The sequence below is a fragment of the Camelina sativa genome, chromosome 7 (assembly GCF_000633955.1).
Source record: "Camelina sativa cultivar DH55 chromosome 7, Cs, whole genome shotgun sequence".
Taxonomy (NCBI): domain Eukaryota; kingdom Viridiplantae; phylum Streptophyta; class Magnoliopsida; order Brassicales; family Brassicaceae; genus Camelina; species Camelina sativa.
This window is the reverse complement of record NC_025691.1, coordinates 31,324,782-31,344,948: the sequence shown is the minus strand read 5'-3', so window position 1 is coordinate 31,344,948 and position 20,167 is coordinate 31,324,782. Positions and strand designations below refer to the sequence as shown.

At 38.7% G+C, this 20,167-nt stretch overlaps 3 protein-coding genes and 1 non-coding gene across 13 annotated transcripts; 3 read left to right on the top strand and 1 right to left on the bottom strand.

Annotated features, from left to right (window-relative positions):
* LOC104703650 (stress response protein NST1-like) lies at positions 43-2,465 on the top strand. The gene is made up of 12 exons (XM_010419707.2): positions 43-106; positions 195-401; positions 506-747; positions 978-1,052; positions 1,131-1,196; positions 1,289-1,348; positions 1,432-1,497; positions 1,588-1,647; positions 1,742-1,807; positions 1,898-1,957; positions 2,049-2,114; positions 2,206-2,465. The coding sequence occupies exons 2-12, from the start codon at positions 236-238 to the stop codon at positions 2,281-2,283; spliced, it is 1,005 nt and encodes a 334-aa protein (XP_010418009.1). The 5' UTR covers positions 43-106; positions 195-235; the 3' UTR covers positions 2,284-2,465.
* Positions 2,982-5,280, top strand: LOC104703649 (inactive leucine-rich repeat receptor-like serine/threonine-protein kinase At1g60630). The gene is made up of 2 exons (XM_010419705.2): positions 2,982-4,443; positions 4,526-5,280. Exons 1-2 carry the CDS (start codon positions 3,096-3,098, stop codon positions 5,173-5,175), a joined length of 1,998 nt encoding a protein of 665 aa, XP_010418007.1. The 5' UTR covers positions 2,982-3,095; the 3' UTR covers positions 5,176-5,280.
* On the bottom strand, positions 5,550-5,620 carry TRNAG-GCC. Its single transcript has one exon. It is a non-coding gene; the product is annotated as a tRNA-Gly (tRNA).
* Positions 12,509-14,815, top strand: LOC104703647 (probable BOI-related E3 ubiquitin-protein ligase 3). 10 transcript variants are annotated; one of them, XM_010419700.2, is made up of 6 exons: positions 12,509-12,699; positions 12,807-12,897; positions 13,128-13,165; positions 13,425-13,592; positions 13,690-14,063; positions 14,144-14,815. In XM_010419700.2, the coding sequence occupies exons 4-6, from the start codon at positions 13,484-13,486 to the stop codon at positions 14,684-14,686; spliced, it is 1,026 nt and encodes a 341-aa protein (XP_010418002.1). In that variant the 5' UTR covers positions 12,509-12,699; positions 12,807-12,897; positions 13,128-13,165; positions 13,425-13,483; the 3' UTR covers positions 14,687-14,815. The 10 variants fall into 10 exon arrangements, with proteins under 10 accessions (XP_010418002.1, XP_010418006.1, XP_010418000.1 ...); XM_010419704.2 differs by lacking the exon at positions 12,807-12,897 and having other exon boundaries at positions 12,510-12,699; XM_010419698.2 differs by lacking the exon at positions 13,128-13,165 and having other exon boundaries at positions 12,510-12,699.

Below are 20,167 nucleotides of genomic sequence, written 5' to 3'. Positions count from 1 at the left end.
ACTAAAAAACCCTTAGGAAAGTTGTTTAACTACAGAACTAGCCTATAAACCCTAAAACCCTTCTCTCCTCTTTTGAGTCTCCAAGCTCTCTTCTGCGAAACTGACGGTACAAAAGTCTCCTCTTTTCTATTTCACTCTAATCCAAAGTTTGGTCCTTTGCAATTGATTTCGAATTCTAAATTAGGGTTTTGCAGTTTTTTTTTTATCTCTGTAGTGTAGAAGCACGAAGAAAAAAATGATAAAGAGACGATTTTACAAGCTTGAGCATGGTGATAAAGACAGTGGATCCGATTCGTCTTGTTTCTCTTCTGACTCTGATCCTGAGACAGAGGAATCAGAAGAATCTGAAGAAGAAGACTCTCTTGCAGAGGTTTCCGAGGACGATGATGATGAATCCCCAGGTTTGCTTCTTCAATCGAGCCACCAATGTCTTTTTATCTCTTGTGATTGTACTCGATGAGAACCCTTTTAGTAAGTAATGGTCTTTGCTAATTCTCTGTTATAGCTGCTGAAGATGATGCTGATGCTGACGATAATGATGATGATGATAACTCTGATGGTGATGACTATGGAGGGAGATTGGAGGATATGTCAATGAATCGTTATTTAGAAGAACCACCGGAGGAGGTGGAAGAGAACTATATTCTAGGTTGTATGATAAAGTCCAAATCGGTTTATAAATGCAGATATTGTCCAACCGTTGTTTGCTTGAATGAGAACACAATGCAAGCACATGTTTCATCAAAGGTAAATTACTTTGCTTTGAACTAGGATGTGAGTCTTTGGTCTTTCTGTGAATCAACTACTATCATAGGCAAATTAGTTAGCTTAATCATACAAAGGATTGAGTGTTTGATCATTTTGGAATCTAAGAAGAAGAAGTAGATGATAAGCCTGAGGTTTGTTTTTAGCATTTCCTCTTCAGTCTTGTGGTTTATCATATAGATTTTTTTTTCTTTCATTTTGACTCATTTCAGAAGCATGCTCGTATGGAGAAATTAGTGAATGGAGGAAAACTCAGAACCGATGATGATCCAGAGATGCCCTCTCAGGTGATATTTGAGAAACTGCTAACGATTTCTTTGTGTTCTGTCAATGACTCCTAATCAAATTCTTGCGATTAAATGTAGGAGAAGCAGACAAAAGGAAACAAAAGTTTACAAAGACAGAGTAAGAGATCACAGAAACAGGAAAAGGTAAATGTAGCTTGCCCATTACTGTAACATTGTCGCCAAGGATGGTCTGTAGAAAACCTAATTGATTCTTATTTTTAATATGAAACATCCAGGGTTCATCGGCCAAACATGGAGAAGACGAAGAAGTTAATGATCCAGAGACGCCATCTCAGGTGACTTTTGAGAAAATGCCAACAAATGCTGTGTGTTTTTCTGATGAGTCCTTTCCAAAGTCTTACAAAAATCTTAAATGTAGGAGACGCGGATAAAAGGAAACAGAAGAGCGCGAAGAGAGCATAAGAGGTCACAAAGACCGGAAAAGGTAGAAATTACCCTGCTTATTAGTGTAACCTTGTGACAATGGTTGGCTTGTCGAAAACCTTATTGATTCGTTTTTCATATGAACATCCAGGGTTCATCGATCAAACATGGAGATAACAAAGATTTTGATGATCCAGTGGCACCACTTCAGGTTTTCTTTTTGACATTCGAGCAAATGTTAACACAAGGGCTATGGGTTCTTCCGATGAGTCATAACCAGATTCTTGTAAAACTCTTAAATGCAGGAGAAACAGATAAAAGAAAACAGTAGAACCCGAAGACAGCGTAATAGATTACAAAAACAGGAAAAGGTAAGTGTTGCCTGCTCATAATTGTAACCTTTTGACCATGGATGGTCTGTCCAAAACCTTATCTATTCGTCTTTTAATTTAAACCTCCAGGGTTCATCAACCAAACATGAAGGGAACGCACAAGTTGAAGATCCAGAGATGCCATCACAGGTTTTCTTTTTGAATTCTAGCTAATGCAAACTAGTGCTTTGTATTCTTCCGCTGAGTCCTGACCAAATTGTTGCAAAAATCTATAATGTAGGAGAAGCAGATAGAAGGAAACAGTAAGTCACGTAGACAGCATAAGAGATCAGAGAAACAGGAAAAGGTAAAAGTAGCCTGCTCATTACTGTAACCTTCTGACCATGGTAGGTCTTCCGAAAACCGTATTGATTCCTTTTTTTCATATGAATATCCAGAGTTCATTGACCAAAGAAGAAGAAAATGAAGCTGCAACACAAAAATCTAGAAAGAAAAGGCGTCAAACTACGGATTGAAACCGTTGTATTTACAGCAATATGATAGGCCTGAGTTGATTATGTTCTCTCTTAGCTGAAAGTTTTGTCTACAAAACAAAATCTGGTGCTTTGTTACAGATTATTATTTTGATATATTGGGTTATACTATTGTTGAGTTTCTGTTTTGTTCATTTATAATGTGTCTACGACTTGTTATCGTTTGTCCTTGGAATCTCTCTTCCACTTACAAGGTTATGGTCCATTTGTGCTTCACCTTGCCATCTCTTGAACTTCTCATTGATACCTTCTGTTACAGAACCAATATGTTAATCTAAACATATTACAACAAGAGTGGTTGGTGAACGTAACTTGAAACATATATACACAACAAATATACGTTTAGCTTAATAATTTTTGCTCCAGTACCCCATTATAGCATCATTGATCTTTGGCACTTCCATCCAAATGTTCTGTCATTTTCTCTCCCCTAGTCAGCAGCACTCAGCATTTGTCTGCCTAAATCTTGAGAAAGTTCAAAGACTGGAGTGAAAAAGACAAACTTTAATATTATTTTTTCCCTTATTGTAGTCTTGGTCTCTCCAGTCTCCACAATAAACAATTATTGATATACATGTGTGTGCAAAACAGTGGAAGTGTGTGTGTGAATATGGACAGAAAATAATATTTATAAATGCATTTATAAGGGGGGGATACAAGTGAGATTTGATTAACTTCTCCCACTGCTCTTAAAGAAGTAAGTAAGAAGAGGCATTGGCTTCACGTGACATCTTTGCTGTCATGTCCGTGATCGAGCTTCTTTCATCGATGCCATTACAACTGATCGGGCTATCATGACTTGTAAAACTCTTGATTCCATCATGATATCTTCTTCTTTCTATATGTTCTTCTTGTTGTTTGCATTCTACTTGATTTCCCCGGTGAGATCAAGCGATGTAGAAGCTCTACTGAGTTTGAAAACATCCATTGATCCTTCAAACTCGATTCCATGGAGGAGAGGAACAGATCCTTGCAACAACTGGGAAGGAGTTAAGAAATGCATAAATGGAAGAGTCTCAAAGCTTGTTCTTGAGAATCTGAACCTCACTGGCTCACTCAACTACAAGAGCTTGAACAAGTTGGACCAACTTAGAGTTTTTAGTTTCAAAGGCAACTATCTCTCTGCCTCGTTCCTTAACTTCTCCGGTTTGGTCAACCTCAAATCTCTTTATCTCAACGATAACAACTTCTCCGGCGAGTTCCCTCACTCGCTGACGTCTCTACACCGTTTGAAAACCATCGTTCTTTCCGGAAACCGGTTCTCCGGAAAGATTCCTACCTCGTTGCTCCGTCTTTCCCGCCTTTACACGTTTTACGTTCAAGACAATCTCTTCTCCGGTTCCATTCCTCCTCTCAACCAAACAACTCTCAGATTCTTTAATGTCTCCAACAACCAGCTCTCTGGCCATATCCCACAAACAGAAGCTCTGATTCAGTTCAATGACTCGTCTTTTACTGGTAACATTGCTCTCTGCGGTGATCAGGTTCAAAACTCATGCAATGAAACAACAGGAATCACTTCAACTCCATCGGCAAAGCCAGCTATCCCTATAGCCAAAAGGCGGAACAGAGCAAATCTTATTGGAATCATTGCTGGAAGCATCAGTGGTGGAATTGTGATACTTCTTCTGCTCACATTGCTTCTCGTATGTCAGCTACAGAGACAGAAGCGAGTCAAATCCAAGAGAGAAGAGAGGAGAAGCAAAGCTGTGGCAGAGTCAGAAGGAGCAGCGGCGGTGGAAACAGAGGAAGGCACCAGTGATCAGAATAACAACAAAACGTTCTCATGGGAGAGAGCAAGCGAAGAAGGATCAGTGGGGACTCTTGTTTTCTTGGGGAGAGACATCACGGTTGTTAGATACACCATGGATGATCTACTTAAAGCTTCAGCGGAAACGTTGGGTAGAGGAACGTTAGGGAGCACTTACAAGGCGGTGATGGAGTCTGGTTTCATCATTACTGTTAAGAGGCTCAAGGATTCAGGGTTTACTCGAATGGAGGAATTTAAGAGACATATTGAGATCCTTGGCAGGCTCAAGCACCCTAATCTGGTTCCTCTCAGAGCTTATTTCCAAGCCAAAGAAGAGTGTTTGCTCGTTTACGATTACTTCCCTAATGGAAGTCTCTTCTCTCTTATCCATGGTATGTATTGCAACACACACACACCCATTGTGTTTGGTTCTCTCAAGCTTTAATGTGTTTTTAATGTGTGTCTTGTTTGTAGGAAGTAAGGCTTCTGCGAGTGGGAAGCCTCTTCACTGGACATCATGTCTGAAAATAGCAGAGGACTTGGCCATGGGTCTGGTCTACATTCATCAGAATCCTGGCTTAACGCATGGGAACTTGAAATCATCTAATGTTTTGTTAGGTCCGGACTTTGAGTCCTGCCTAACGGATTACGGTCTTATTGATCTGCAGGACTCTGACTCATTTGAAGACACAAGTTCAGTCTCTCTCTTTTACAAAGCTCCTGAATGCAGAGACTTACGCAAGGCCTCGACACAACCCGCTGATGTCTATAGCTTTGGAGTACTCCTTCTTGAGCTTCTAACAGGTAGAACTTCATTCAAGGATCTTGTTCATAAATACGAGTCTGATATCTCCGCATGGGTGCGCGCGGTGAGAGAGGAAGAGACTGAACTAAGTGAGGAGTTGAATGCTTCTGAGGAGAAACTTCATGCGCTTTTGAGCATAGCGACAGCTTGCGTGGCTGTTCAGCCTGATAACCGTCCTGTGATGAGAGTGGTGTTGAAGATGGTGAAGGATGCAAGGGCCGAAGCAGCATCGTTCTCATATAACAGCAGCGATCATTCGCCTGGGAGATGGTCCGATACAGTTCAAAGCTTACCGAGGGAGGATCATATGAGCATTTGAGGCTAGTTGTTGTGCCTTGTCCATTGTTTTTGATTTTTGAAGTATCTCTGGGAGGTTCATAGTGTAAAAGGTTTTAATTGACGCCATTTTGAATGATTCGAGGGATTAATCTGTGAGGTGAGGTTGAATCTTAAGTGAAGCAAATAGCCCTTATAGACTTACAAACTTATCACAAGCTGTTACTATTAGGCATTTGCAAAATGAACAACTCAATATGTCTTGCATAACAAGAATCGGATATTGGCTAATTAGAAACCTAATTAAGATGGTGAAAGAAAAAAAGGAGAGCTCAGAATCGAGGCCATATTGCATCTGATAAGTCAGAAGAATGCGAAGGGACCAACCATCGCTTGCCAATTTCATCACAGCTCAAATGCACCAGCCGGGAATCGAACCCGGGTCTGTACCGTGGCAGGGTACTATTCTACCACTAGACCACTGGTGCTACTTGTTCAGTTTGAACATATTCAATATTTATTACGTTAAAAATGAAAGATGAGAGCATAACTTTTATAACATAAATATACCTACTTAATACAATTATACTTTTCAAGATCACATTTTACTCTTTTATTAAAGTCTAGAAATTAACAAAAGTTAATCTATATGCATATGTGTAGATATTTAATCTGTAAAATACCATATTGTTATTAGAAATCAACCACTATCTAAAACTTTTTAAAAACCCATCACCTATTGTTATTATGTCTATATGATACATAACTTTAAATATCCAAATTTGAATGGTTAAATTAATCTACAAACTAACATTGAAGCACTGGAGTCCTGGACGTAAGCTTATATTGACAGAAAATTGTAAGACTTATGCATTTTGTTGAGGAATTTGAAAGGATGAAGATGATGGTGATCAATAAGAACGGATGAATGTGATTTGTTACCTTTTCTCTGTAGCTGAACATTTTCTTGTATTGTTTTAAAAGAAAAATTGTTAGTATGTTGCTTTAATTTTCATAGATAAATTAAAAAAAACCTATGTTATTAGCATGTACCCTTAGCACATCCATGTCTTTTTCTTCCAACGGCACTAGATCTAGATTTTCAGATCTAGATTTTTAAATCTTAGATCTTCCTAACCTTGGGTTCAGCTTTTTGGCTTTTGTTTTCTTCGTCAAGTTTAGCTTCATATTTGGCCGTTTCATGGCTGAGGCAGTCTCCAATTGCAACTTCACTGTCTCTGATGAAGAATCTTCACCAACGCAGATCGATATCTCTTTCCTGTTTTTAAAGAGTCATTTTTCCTGAGTGGTCTCTAGGCTTGGGTAGTGTCTCACCGCCCCCGGTAACTCCTCCTTGAAGCAGCGTAAAGGATCGCACAACATGCTTAATCGGTTCTAACTAGTGGTAAAAGAGATTCTTGCAAGTTAACCCGTTGTGTGTTTTTTCTTATCTTAGATTTGTCTTTAATTGTCTTCATAAGCTTTAGGTTTTAATTTTCTTTTTTTTTGGATCTCTTGATTCTGTTCCGGAAAGTAGTGATTGGATGTTGTGTAATTTGTCTGTCCGGGTTGTTTCCCCTTTAGTCTCCGGGAGTGTTCTTGTACTCGCCAGCTTAAGTCTCCGGAAAGATTAATTTCCTTGTCAGCCTTTGTATTTCTCCTTCAAGGTTTTATCAATGAATCATTCAGACAACGGAAAAAAAAAGCATGTACCCTTCTACTATTCTTTTTTTTTGTCAAACATACCCTTCTACTCTTCTACTCTTCTAGGTACGAGTAATAATAGTTTATCTTACGATGAACACATTAGAAATAGGCCTGGACACTAATACCCGTTATCCGTATTCGACTCGTTACTCGGCTTGTACCCGTCCCGAAAAAAAGAGTACCCGCAGCTTTAGGGTCGAGTAAAGGGTATTATAATTATATTACTCGTGAGTAAGGGACGAGTATAGGGTATTAGTTTAGTTTTCAATACCCGTTTTGTTACCCGACCCGTAAATACCCTTCAATATTTTGTATTATTATTATTTATTATTAATTTATAAATATATTATAGAGTTAAAGTTAAAGCCTAAGTTCAACTTAGTCCAACTGAAATGATATATAAGACGCCCAATTGAATTAATATTTTATTTTTATTTTTTAAGTTTGTAATTTTATAATTTTTGGACTTATATGTTGCATAAATTTATGAATTTTTCTTTTTTTTTGGATTTTGGAATATGAAATTATTATTGCCATTATTGACAATTTTTTTATCGGATATTTATTTATCCGGGTAAGGGTAAAGGGTCGGGTATGTAAAGGGTCAACTATTTTTTTTCCGGGTACTCGTTATTTAAGGGTCGAGTACGAGTAATTTTTTTCTATTACCCGTTAGGGTCGGGTCGGGTAAAGGGTATGAGAAAATTCAAGGGTACCCGTCCCGTGACCCGCCCTAATTAGAAGCTACTACAAAATAGTAACATTTACACCAAAATTAATTTGAATGGCTTGAAATTAATAATATGCAATATTATTGACATTAACTTAGGTTGGGAAATGATATTAAAACAAATTACTATGTTATAGTATTGGTTTAGTAAACTTTTAAAATAAATTTACATTTGATACAAAAAAAATATTAATGTAAAACTTAATTAGATGTGGAGACTCTTAATTTAGTAAATGGTTAATTTGTTGTCAGCGTTTAAATATAATCTTTACATTTTTAACCATTCTGCTAATGAAAGACAACTGAAAACTGTACATAACATATAAATAGCCAATAACAACTTTCTGTTCATGCATTATATATGCACTGTCTGTCTTTATTTAGAATCATCTCTATTGCTATAAATCAAAGAAACACAAATTAACAATTAATCAATAAATATATAACACAGCAACAACAAAAAAAGATTAAAAAAAAAAATCTTTTTTTTTTCAAAAAACAATGGCTGCACACAAAAAGAATCTTGCATCTTTCATCATTGTTTTGATAATGATTATGTTATCAATGTTCAACGAATGCGGCGAAGGAATGAAAAGAAAACATTTGGGATATGGAACTATATCAAAAGACAGAATTCCTGCATGCGGCTTTAAAAACCCTGCTGAATGTATCAAAGTTCCGGTTAACCATTACCATCGTGGTTGTGAAATTTCAACACGTTGTCATCATCAAACTTAAACTTTATGATCCCTAAATCAAATGTCTAAATTGTTTTCTTTCTAAAAATATGAAATGATGTTCTTTTATTTATTATTATTTTTTAAATAAAATGTAAAATTTATTCCAAAAAAGTAGTTTTTATATCAAGGTGCAGCATGAAGTTAATTTTTGTTGATAATAAATCTAAAGATTTTGTTTAACAAACTGGTGCCATTAACGTGATCCCAACCATTGCTCCATGTAGCATGTGTACTTTCCTCCAAGTGGAAGCGAGAGCAGCCTATTGCGGACCTGTCTGTCTAGGGTTTTAATGAGCTGAACAGAGGGTACTGGCTGCTCTCCGTGTCGACGTCGATTTCGCTCTTGCCAGTGCGAGTAGACCGAGGGCTGGAAAACGTAGCAGAGAAGAAACAGAGTAGCAGACCCCAAAAATGTGTCGACTAGGAGATGCAGATTACTATCCAAGTTTGTAGAGAATTTGGTCAGCAATAACTTAGAGACGAGTCCTGTCCAAACGACTGAGGAATAAGGGCATTCGAAAAACAAATGGCCTCTGTTTTCTTGTGTTGCAGAGCAAAAAGAGCAGGAGGTGTCAATCCGTGAGTTCCAGGATAGCATACGATCACCGGTTGTCAAGCGATTCAGTGTTGACAACCACACTATAAAAGAGAACTTTGGAGTGCCTTGGGAGAACTAGAGACCAGCTGCCCATGGCTGCCTCTGTCTGGTTATCCGTGTATGCTCCCAAGTTTCTTTGGTGCTAAATTTGGTCTTAAACTGATCACCTTTCCCCCGCCAAAGGACCACGTCCTCTGTTTCTGAGAGTCCTCTGTTTCGTATTGTCGTTAAAACCGCTTCTAACTGATTCAGGTGGTCCACTCTATGATTGCGTTGGCGATGAGTAAGGGCTTCTGCAACAGTCGCGTGAAGACCAATCCCCATATCGATTGTACCTCGAGGGCCTGCAATAGTGAGTAAACATCCCAGCGGCGACCAGTTGTCATGCCAAAAGGAGATACCCTCTCCGTTGTTAACCTCATACCGAACAAAATTCGCAGCTAAGTCTCGATACTTGAGTAACTTTCTCCACATCCAGGAACCAGAGGTTGTGTTAGCCTTAATAGACCAGAGTGAACCCTTGTTGAGTAGGTAAACTCGAAGCCAGTCCACCCATAATGACTTCGATGCCAACAGTCTCCAGATGAGTTTCAAACAACTCACCTTATTCGTTTCTTTCAGAGAACGCAACCCCAGTCCACCTTCTTCCTTTGGTAAGCAGACATCAGACCAGGCAACCTTGGCCTTTTTTGTATTAAGAGAGGGACCCGACCAAAAAAATGCAGAACACATACTGTTTATCTCCTTAGTGCAAGCTGTCGGCAAGCGAAAAGCTGACATCCAGAAATTCGTTAGACTCTTTATGACTGAACTGATGAGCTGTAACCGTCCCGCAAAGGACAAATATCTCCCTGTCCAGCTGCTGAATTTTTCTCTGATGCGCTCAAGAAGTGGAGTATAATCAGAGGTTGTCATACGCTTGGTTAGGAGGGGCAAACCAAGGTAGCGAACTGGGAGCGTTCCGGATGCAAATAGGAAGGATTGAAGAATCTCTGCTTGTTCAGTGGTTGTGACTCCGGCCATGTACAGTGTAGACTTCTCAAGACTAATATTCAGTCCTGACACGCCTGCAAAGTGATGAAACGTCTGAAGCATACCCTCGATAGACGTCTTAGTTCCATCTGTAAACACCAATAAGTCGTCAGCAAAGCACAAGTGTGTGAGGCTGATATTCTTACATCGTGGGTGATAACCTATACGTCTCTCCTCGGCTTCTTTATCAAGCAATGCAGACAAGACTTGCATGAAAATCACAAAGAGATAAGGAGACAATGAACAGCCTTGTCTCAACCCTCTCTCACTTCGGAAAAGTCCGGACAACTCACCATTCACTTGGACTGAGAAAGAAGCAGTGGTGACGCAAAGCTCTATCCACTTGATAAATTGTGTCGGGAATTGCAGAGTGCGGAAAATACTAAGCAAAAATGGCCATTGAACAGAGTCAAATGCCTTAGAGATGTCAATCTTAATAGAGCTCCTAGGTGACACAATGTCTTTATGATAATTAGCAACAATCTCCGAGGCCAAGAGTACATTCTCCATTAACAGCATGTCCTTAATGAAAGCAGACTGATTTGGGGAGATAAATGCAGGTAAAAGTCGTTTGAGTCTATTGGCAAGAAGCTTGGAAATCACCTTATTTGTCACATTGCAGCAGGAAATAGGCTTGTAGTCCTTCATCTCTGTCACCTCTTTCTTCTTGGGAATAAGAGCTAGAATAGTTGTGTTTACTCCCTTGGGTAAGAAACCAAACTTAAAGAAGGACTGAACCGAGGTAACAAAATCGCTTTTGATGACTGGCCAAGTCGCCTTAAGGAACTCCACAGTGTATCCATCAGGACCAGGACTCTTGTCCCTTGGCATAGAGAATAAGACATCTCGTATCTCCACCTCCGTGACATCCTTTATCAACATTGTCTGATCCATTTCCGAGCACCGATACGGTAACGGAGTCGAGAGCTCTGTTTCATCAATGGCTTGATAGTTAGGCATCTTATATCCCAAAAAATCACGAAAAAACGCTCCGCCTCCTGCTTAATTGTCTCTTGTGTATCTGCTATGCTACCATCCAAACAATGAATTTCCTTTATCGCATTACGTGCTTCACGGGCTTTAGCTGCACGGTGAAACAATTTATTGTTTCCATCTCCAACCTTTAGCCAGTGTAGTTTAGATTTTTGTTTTAAATTTTTTTCCTCCAAAGCTGCTACTAACAACCAACGACTATAAGCAGCCGCTTCCTTCTGCACTGACTGATCGGTGAGACTCTGCAGTGTATCAGTCTGACAAGTACAGAGATGTGCAAAAGCCTCTTTAGCTCTTTTTTGTAGATTACCTAAACGATCACGACTTAACTGCTTTATTTGCGGTTTCAAAACTTTTAACTTTTTGGAGAACTTGTACATTGCTGAAGTCGAGTGAAATATACTCTCCGTGCCATCCCAGAATTCCTTAACCATTGGTAAAATTTATCATCCTCTACCAAAGCGTTGTAGAATTTAAATGGTCGTCTCAGTCGAGGTGTCTCTCCCCAATTCTGATGCGGCATCTTAAGTGATCAGAACAGCCACCCGCCTCAAAAACACCATATGACTATGGATACTCAGCCAGCCAAACATCATTAACAAGAACTCTGTCAAGCTTCTTACATATTAGACCAAATTCACGCTTATTACACCAAGTATATAGTGGACCGTGAGCGTGCAAATCACTGAAAGAGCAATGCTGCACAACCTCCTGAAAGTCACGCATTCCCTGTGATATAGTAGGTTGATTATCCGAGAGTGAATGCTCATCCCCCTTCATTATTTCATTATCCGAGAGTGAATGATGTTCTTTTATTGATAAATATTATTGATGTAAAATCGTTAAATGTTATCGTAAAATTTAATTTATTGTAAGATTCTTTCGTTATTTTATAAATTGAAATTGCTAAATATATATTTATATTTTAAGTAACTGTAAATTAATGTGTTATGTGTTACCTTGCATAGTGCATTACTTAATCTTCTTATAAATGATCGTCTCTATTGTTTTATTGAAAAAAGATAACCAAGGTTAGAACGTGTATTGACAATGGTAAATTGAATATGAGAACTTTGAATTGTTTGCTCGGTACTTTGCTCTCGATCGATCACTTATAAAAAATACATCACCTATATTATTTATATATCGTTGCGATGTTCTAACCAATGATATTTAACATAAAAAAGATATGCAAATTTAAATAGACCACTTCTAAAAAGTACAAACAAACACTGAACTCAAATAATAAGAAACTAAAACTAAACGAATTTGATATATATATATATATATATAGACAGGCAGAATATACGTGGAATCCAGACCAGGATTTCCAAGAGAAATCATATGGGTCTCTCTATCAACAAAATTAGTGTTGTTCTCTCTTTAAGGTTTGATTTTTTTTTTTTTTTTGTGTGATCAAATTTAATTTAAAATAGTAATGAATTAGTCAAATATATAAAAAGAGAAAAAAAATTCAGAAAAGTAGAGTATAAATATAATTGGTATTAAAAAATAATAATAATATTTGGAGTATTTGTTTGTTTTAATTTCGATATGGCCATTCAACTTCTCCCACTCCTTCACCACTGTTTCATTTTTTTTTTTCTTTCTTTCTCTCATCAGTTTCTATTCTTCTTTAATTTTATTCTTTCTTCTTCCCTTAAATTAAATTTTTTTAGCCTTTAATAATTAAATTCTTGGATGTTTTTGTTTCTCTGCGTTTCACAAATTCTTGATTGATTGGCTAGCTTCTCTTCGATTATACAGGTTTTTGTTTATTCCGATGACAAGAATCAAACTTTTTTTTTTTAATCATGATGATGATGAGGAAGTTGAAGAATTTTTTTTCTTTTCTTTCTTGTGTGTGTTTGTAGGATCTGAAGTAAAGCTAGGGTTTGATTTTATTTGTTTTCACAATTTGTAAATCGGATTAATTTTTTTTTGATGGGCAATCTTTAAAGAAAGGTAACAAACGTATGTTCTTTTAAGCTTCTCTCTTACAAAAGCTTTCTTGTTCTTACAAGATCCTTTTGGATATGTCTTTGAAGTTTGATATGTGGTTTCCGTGTTTCAGAGATTTTGCCTGTTTTTTTTTGCTAAGTTACTCCTTAAATATTCAGATGAATTGAATCTTTGACCATGATCAGATCAAACCAATCTCGTTCGTAACTCCTTTTTTTATCTCCAATTAATAGGCAAAAAAGATCATGGAATTGGAATCTTCATCAAATATGTAAAGTCTATCCTCTAGGATTTATCTCTTCAGACTTGGTTGACTATTTAGAGATTAAAAACTCAAATCCCTAGGCGTTATCATCTGAGTGTGAGAAGAATCAATCAACTCCTATTGGGCTACTTAGAACCATAGTTTCCTCAAAACATCTCACTTTCTCAACTTTGTCTCTAGTTGTATTGTTATATGTATTGCTTAGGACAGTTTCGTCTCGGCTCTTCATAGCTTTCAGGTCATTTAGTTTCTCATTTATCTGCAGGTTTCTTACTGAAAGTTGAATACTTTACACTATTTATTTACACACACACACTAAAGAAGATGTTGGGAGGCAACAATGAGAACCATGTGCCGCAGGTTCTAATAAACGATAGCCAGTTTCAGTACCAGACTAATACATCGTTGAATCAGCTTCACTTGCTCGGGACGAGTAAGTTTTGTGATTTTTGTTCATCTTTTGGTTCAAATGTTGTTTAGAACTTTACAGAGATAAAAAGCATTGTTTCTCTTTTTGTATGTGGTTGCAGTGAGAGCTGGTTGTACTATTGATCCTGTAAACTATTTTGCTAATGATAACCTTGCTCCGATGATTCGGCATATTAGCAAACGTGGAAGGGAAACCGAGATCAACGATAATAATATCCAGAGACAGCAGAAGCTGCAGATCTCTTTGAACCATAACTACGACAAGAATAGTATTATTGTTCAAGATGAAGTCCCAAAGCAGAACTTAGTAGTGTCAACTGGTCTGAGACTATCTTACGACGACGATGAGCGCAACTCTTCTGTAACTTCGGCAAATGGAAGCATCACAAATCCAGTCTTTCAGTCACTTGGTGACAATATCAGAGTGGACCTCGATAGACAGAAAGACGAGCTTGATCAGTTTATTAAATTCCAGGTACTAATTCAATCTGCAAAGCTTATGATTATGCTTGTATACACCATGTTGTTGAGAGAATGTACTCTTTCTTGGAACAGGCGGATCAAATGGTCAAAGGTGTGAGAGATATAAAACAGAGACATGTAAAGTCATTTTTCACAGCCTTAGAAAAGGATGTGAGCAAGAAGCTTCAAGAGAAAGACCAGGAGATTGAAAGCATGAACAAGAAGAACCGGGAACTCGTGGATAAGATAAAACAAGTGGCAGTGGAAGCTCAGAACTGGCATTACAAAGCAAAGTACAATGAATCTATGGTTAATGCCTTAAAGGTAAATTTGCAGCAAGTGATGTCACATGGAAACAACAACAATGCAATAAGAGTAGTAGCTGATCATCATCAAATGAAAGAAGGGTTTGGGGATAGTGAGATTGATGACGAGGCAGCCTCATACAACTACTTGAACATCCCGGGGATGGCAAGTGCTGGGATGAGATGGAAGTCTTGTAACATAAAAGAGGTTTCGGTCTTGCTCGTGCCGTGTAGACACTTGAGTTTGTGTAAAGACTGTGATGTGTTTACTGGTGTTTGTCCTGTTTGCCAGTCTTTGAAAACATCAAGCGTTCAGGTCTTCTTTTCCTGAGTTCTCCTAATACTCTTGGAAAGTTAATGATGGAGAAACATGGACATATTTTGTATATGATGATGATATTGATGATGATGATGATGAGCTCAACATGAAAAATTTGCTTGAGTATCTTTCCTTTTGCTATCAAACCTGTATAACATGATTCTGCTATTTAGTATTAAGGCAGCCGTTTTGAACAAGAGATGCTAATTGAGTTCACGTTCAATATATCAAAGTTGTTGATTTAGACTCATTGTTAGAAGTAATCAAACATGTGTTCGCTGATTTCTTTCTATTTATTTTCTTGATGCGAAACTTCTTTTCCAAGCAAAATCCAGTAAAGCGGAGGATTGAGAATAAATGATAGAAGAGATTTGAGATATTGAACTTTTTACTTCTTATTCAACACCCTATGTTCTTTACACCAAGGTTGTATTTATACATCAATAGGAACATTCTAGACCTAATCCATGGCTTAAGGATCTTGTGACAAGTGTATGACATCTACTCACTCTCTACTGATGAGAGAACATCATAACGGCTAGATAGGACCACCGGACAGCTCTCTCCAGCTGGTGTTCCTTGTACCTTCGTCGTCACTTTCCTCTATTTTGTACTTTTGTCATTTTGCTGCAGAGGAGGGAAAGTGACTTGTTGGGCTGAACTTTCAACTGTTGTTGGGCTTGGACTCTTAATTATTGGACTTGGACTCTCATCCCCCCCCCCCCCCCCCNATGGTGGGAGGTCGTCCAACACTCAGTTTGTACCAGAGATGCTGAAAAGCTTGCCGAGGAAGTGATTTTGTGAAGATATCCGCAAGTTGCAGGGCTGCGGGAACATGTTGAACTTCCAGGAGACCAAGGGCGACTCTCTCTCGAACGTAATGATAGTCAACCTCAATATGTTTTGAGCGGTTATGGAACACTGGATTTGCATAGAGATGAACAGCAGAGAGATTATCACACCGAAGAACTGCAGGCTTGGACTGAACAACACCTAAATCTCTGAGAACAAACGATATCCAGGTTAACTCAGAAGCCGCCATAGCCAGAGCTCGATACTCTGCCTCAGTTGAGGATCGTGACACAGTAGGTTGCCTTTTTGTAGACCACGAGATCAAGTTGGAGCCGAGTAATGCACAAAAACCGGTTGTAGAACGTCGAGTATCCTGGCAACCAGCATAATCACTGTCACTGTAGGAGACCAATGATAAGTCTCCACCATCTACAACTAAGGAGAGATCACTGTTCTGATACATATGTAAGCCCATTGTTGTTGTGCCTCTGATATAACGCAGGATTCGTTTGAGAAGGTGGAAGTCGGATCCTGTCGGAGCATGCATACATTGACAAATAAAGTTGACTGCAAACTGTATGTCTGGACGGGTGAGTGTAAGATATTGAAGTTTTCCGGCCAAGCTTCGAAAGTAACTCGGCTCAGAGAACAAACGCTTGTCCTTAAAAACATTGTCTAAGCGGATAGGCAGAGGAGTATGAACAGAGTTGCACGATGACATATTGGCATGATGTAAGATTTCCTCTGCATATTTAGATTGATTAAGAAACAACCCATTGGAGTAAGTCTATGCTTGAATCCCCAAGAAATAGTGAAGATTACCCAAATCCTTCATTGCAAACCGTGTGTTGTGTTCTGCAAGCAATGACTTGAAAAGATTAGGATTAGAACATCCACATATAACAATAGGACCATGGTGTTGCCATTGTGATGATAGACAAAGAGAGAGAGATCTGCCTTGCTGCACACAAATCCATACTCAATCAAGAACCGGCTGAACTTATCAAACCAAGCATGTGGGGCTTGTTTCAATCCGTATAAAGCCTTCTTCAACGAACAAACATGATCCGGCTTTGCAGTATCCTCAAAACCTGGTGGTTGAATCATGAAGACTTGTTCTTGTAAATCACCATGGAGGAAAGCGTTCTTAACATCAAGTTGAGTGACACTCCAATTCTTTGAAGTAGCGACTGCAAGAACAATTCTGATAGTGGATGTTCTGACAACAGGACTGTAGGTTTTAGTGAAGTCCACACCTTCCTCCTGATTGAATCCCTTGGCGACGAGCCTTGCTTTTAGTTTGTTCAGAGATCCATCAACATTTAATTTCACAGTAAATACCCAACGACATCCAAGAATGTTCATCTCAGCAGTTGCTGGAGTTAGAGTCCATGTATGATTTTGATAGATAGACTCCAGTTCTTCTATCATTGCTTGACGCCAACCTGGATGTGCTATAGCTTCAGCGACTGTTTGAGGCAATGAAGGAATTGTCTTACTCGCAACAAGAGCATATCTAGAATTCGGTTTTCTAATCCCATGTTGAGATCGTGTAGTCATAGGATGTGAAGCAACTGCATCACTTGGTGGAACAACCGGTGATTCATTAATAACCTCCGACTCTGTATCACTTGGTGGAGCAACCGGTGGTTCACTAAGAACCTCGGACTCTGTGTGTGGAACACAAATAACATCCTCAGATTGCAGTTGTTGAGCTTGACCAGGGGTCATAGGAATCTCTTGAGGGAATTCAACAATTTGAGAGGGAATTGTTGGAAGAGAATGTGGAATGGATGTCGGATCTGTAGCTTGTTGCCATGCATGTAACAAGCCTGCTTTGTGCTGAGTTGCCAGATGCTTGTAGGTGTGATTGAAAGGGAAGTGTTCATCATCAAAGATCACATGTCGTGAGATATAAACCCGACCAGTTGGTGGATAAAGACACTGGTAACCCTTGTACTGTGGGTGATAACCAAGAAAAACACATTGGAGAGATCGAGGTTCAAGTTTATGTTGAGTATAAGGTCGGAGACATGGATAACACGTCGAACCAAAGACACATAGGAAGGAGTAGTCAGGCGGCTTGTTAAATAAAACCTCAACTGTACTTTTCTGATTCAAAACAGCCGAGGGAAGCAAATTACTAATGAAATTTGCAGAGTAGAAGGCCTCAACCCAAAAACACAAAGGAACTTTGCTCTGAAACAACATAGAAAGACCAAGCTCTGTCAGGTGTCGATGCTTTCGTTCTGCAATACCATTCTGCTGTGGTGTGAAAGGACATGATAGAAGATGTCTTATGCCATGATCCTGCAAATGCTTTCGAAATCTTGTGCTCATAAATTCTCCACCTCCATCACTCTGAAAAATTCTGATCTTCTTACCAAATTGATTTTTAACTTGTTTTTGAAACACTATGAAAACATCACTAAACTCAGCCTTCGTTTTCAAAGGAATCAACCAAGAATATCGAGAGAATGCATCAATGAAAACGACATAGTATTTAAATCCTTGAACAAATACAACTGGAGATGGTCCCCAAAGATCACAATGGATTCGATCAATGGGTTCCTTGGCACTAAAATCAGAACTAAAAAACGGTAATTGACAACTCTTTCCCATATGGCAAGGTCCACAAACGAGAGATGTTCTGCTTTTATTAGATGATATTGCCTTGCTGTTCTTGAGATGTTGGAGAATCTGAAGATTTGCGTGTCCTAGACGTTGATGCCAGATCATATCACTAACAACACACTGTCGATTTGAGAAGTAAGCCACAAAATCCTTATTCTCCAACATATATAGGGTCTTACAACGAGGTCCTTTTATCACCACTTTCTGAGTTTGTAGATCAATCACATACACAACAGTAGCATCAAAAAACACACCACAAGGATAATCATCACATAACTTTGATACTGATAGTAATGACTTCTGCATTGACGGACAAACAAGAACATCTAAGAGAGGAAGACTACCTGTAAGAGTGGTGAGTGTTGTAGAACCAACATGAGTAATAGGGAGATGAGCTCCATCAGCTACCATCACTGTTTCAGAACCATTATATGGTGTAGCGGTTGTTAACTGAGTAGCAGAGGCAGTGATGTGAGCAGAGGAACCAGAGTCTGTAACCCACTCCTGACCGCAAGTGTCAGAGACATGAAGTGCAGCAAGAGCTTGTGGAACGTCGTCACTCTGGTAAGCATTATCAAACCTGTTCCAGCACTTAAGAGCAACATGACCGACCCTTCCACATATTTGACAAACAGGACGACTATTGTTGGATCCTCCAGACTGAGACTGATTCCAACCAGGATTGTTAACCTGTTGAGAGAAACCACGACCACAAGTAGAAAAATTGCCTCGACCACGAGAGTTTGATCCACAGCCTTGGTAACCAGAGAAACCACCTCTTTGAGCTTGAAAAGCCAAGTTTGGCGAGACATCTGAAGCAGATTCATACGACTGCAACTTTGAGTCGAAACCAGAAACCTCAAGAACTACATCGTTAAATGTAGGAGAAGGCAAACGAGACAAGGAACTCTGGATAACAGTAGCAATAAGGTCATATTCCCTAGCTAATCCATTCAAAAACAGAACAACCTTCATGGACTCATTAACATGCTTGCCTATCGGACTTAGATTATCACAGACAGCACGAAACTCTCGACAATACACAGAAAAGCTCTTATCTTTCATGTTCAAAAGATTAAGGCGACGAAGCAACTCACACTCTCTAGACACAGAGCTTCGGTTGAAACTAGATGCAAGTGACATCCATACCTTTTGAGACGTTGACAGAGCATGGACGACACCAACTACCAAAAGGTAGTTGGTGTCACTCAGCTTGATAGTAACCGAGCTAGCAAAATGAATATTGGAAGGAAAAGTATAAGGATCGAGTCTTTCTGCCATGACAGCAACATGTTAGGGTTTTAAGAAAGCTCTGATACCATGAGAATAAACGATATAAGAGATTTGAGATATTGAACTTTTTACTTCTTATTCAACACCCTCTGTTCTTTACACCAAGGTTGTATTTATACATCAATAGGAACATTCTAGACCTAATCCATGGCTTAAGGATCTTGTGACAAGTGTATGACATCTACTCACTCTCTACTGATGAGAGAACATCATAACGGCTAGATAGGACCACCGGACAGCTCTCTCCAGCTGATGTTCCTTGTACCTTCGTCGTCACTCTCCTCTGTTTTGTACTTTTGTCATTTTGCTGCAGAGGAGGGAAAGTGACTTGTTGGGCTGAACTTTCAACTGTTGTTGGGGTTGGACTCTTAATTATTGGACTTGGACTCTGAAGGATAACCAAAATATAACATTCATACATAAAATCTAAACGTCATACTTATCATGTTGTTGTGAAAGTAAATACGTATACTAAAACATAAAATGAATTATTTGTTAAATCATACTTGCATATTGCAAACGTTTTCGTTGTAGTCTTTTAGTGATATAATTTCAAGTTAGACTATAATTATTTTCAACTCTAGATAAAATTATTTTATATAAGTAGTAGACAATAGGATGTGTTCATCTAGTAGTATAAATGAGTTAACTTAGAAATATGAAATCTTAATAGCTCACATCTAACTATATCGACACCCAGATGGTCTTTTTTGGCAATGGACTGGATTCGATGAACATCCATCACACAGTGGACTGTGCATGTGTGTCCTAATG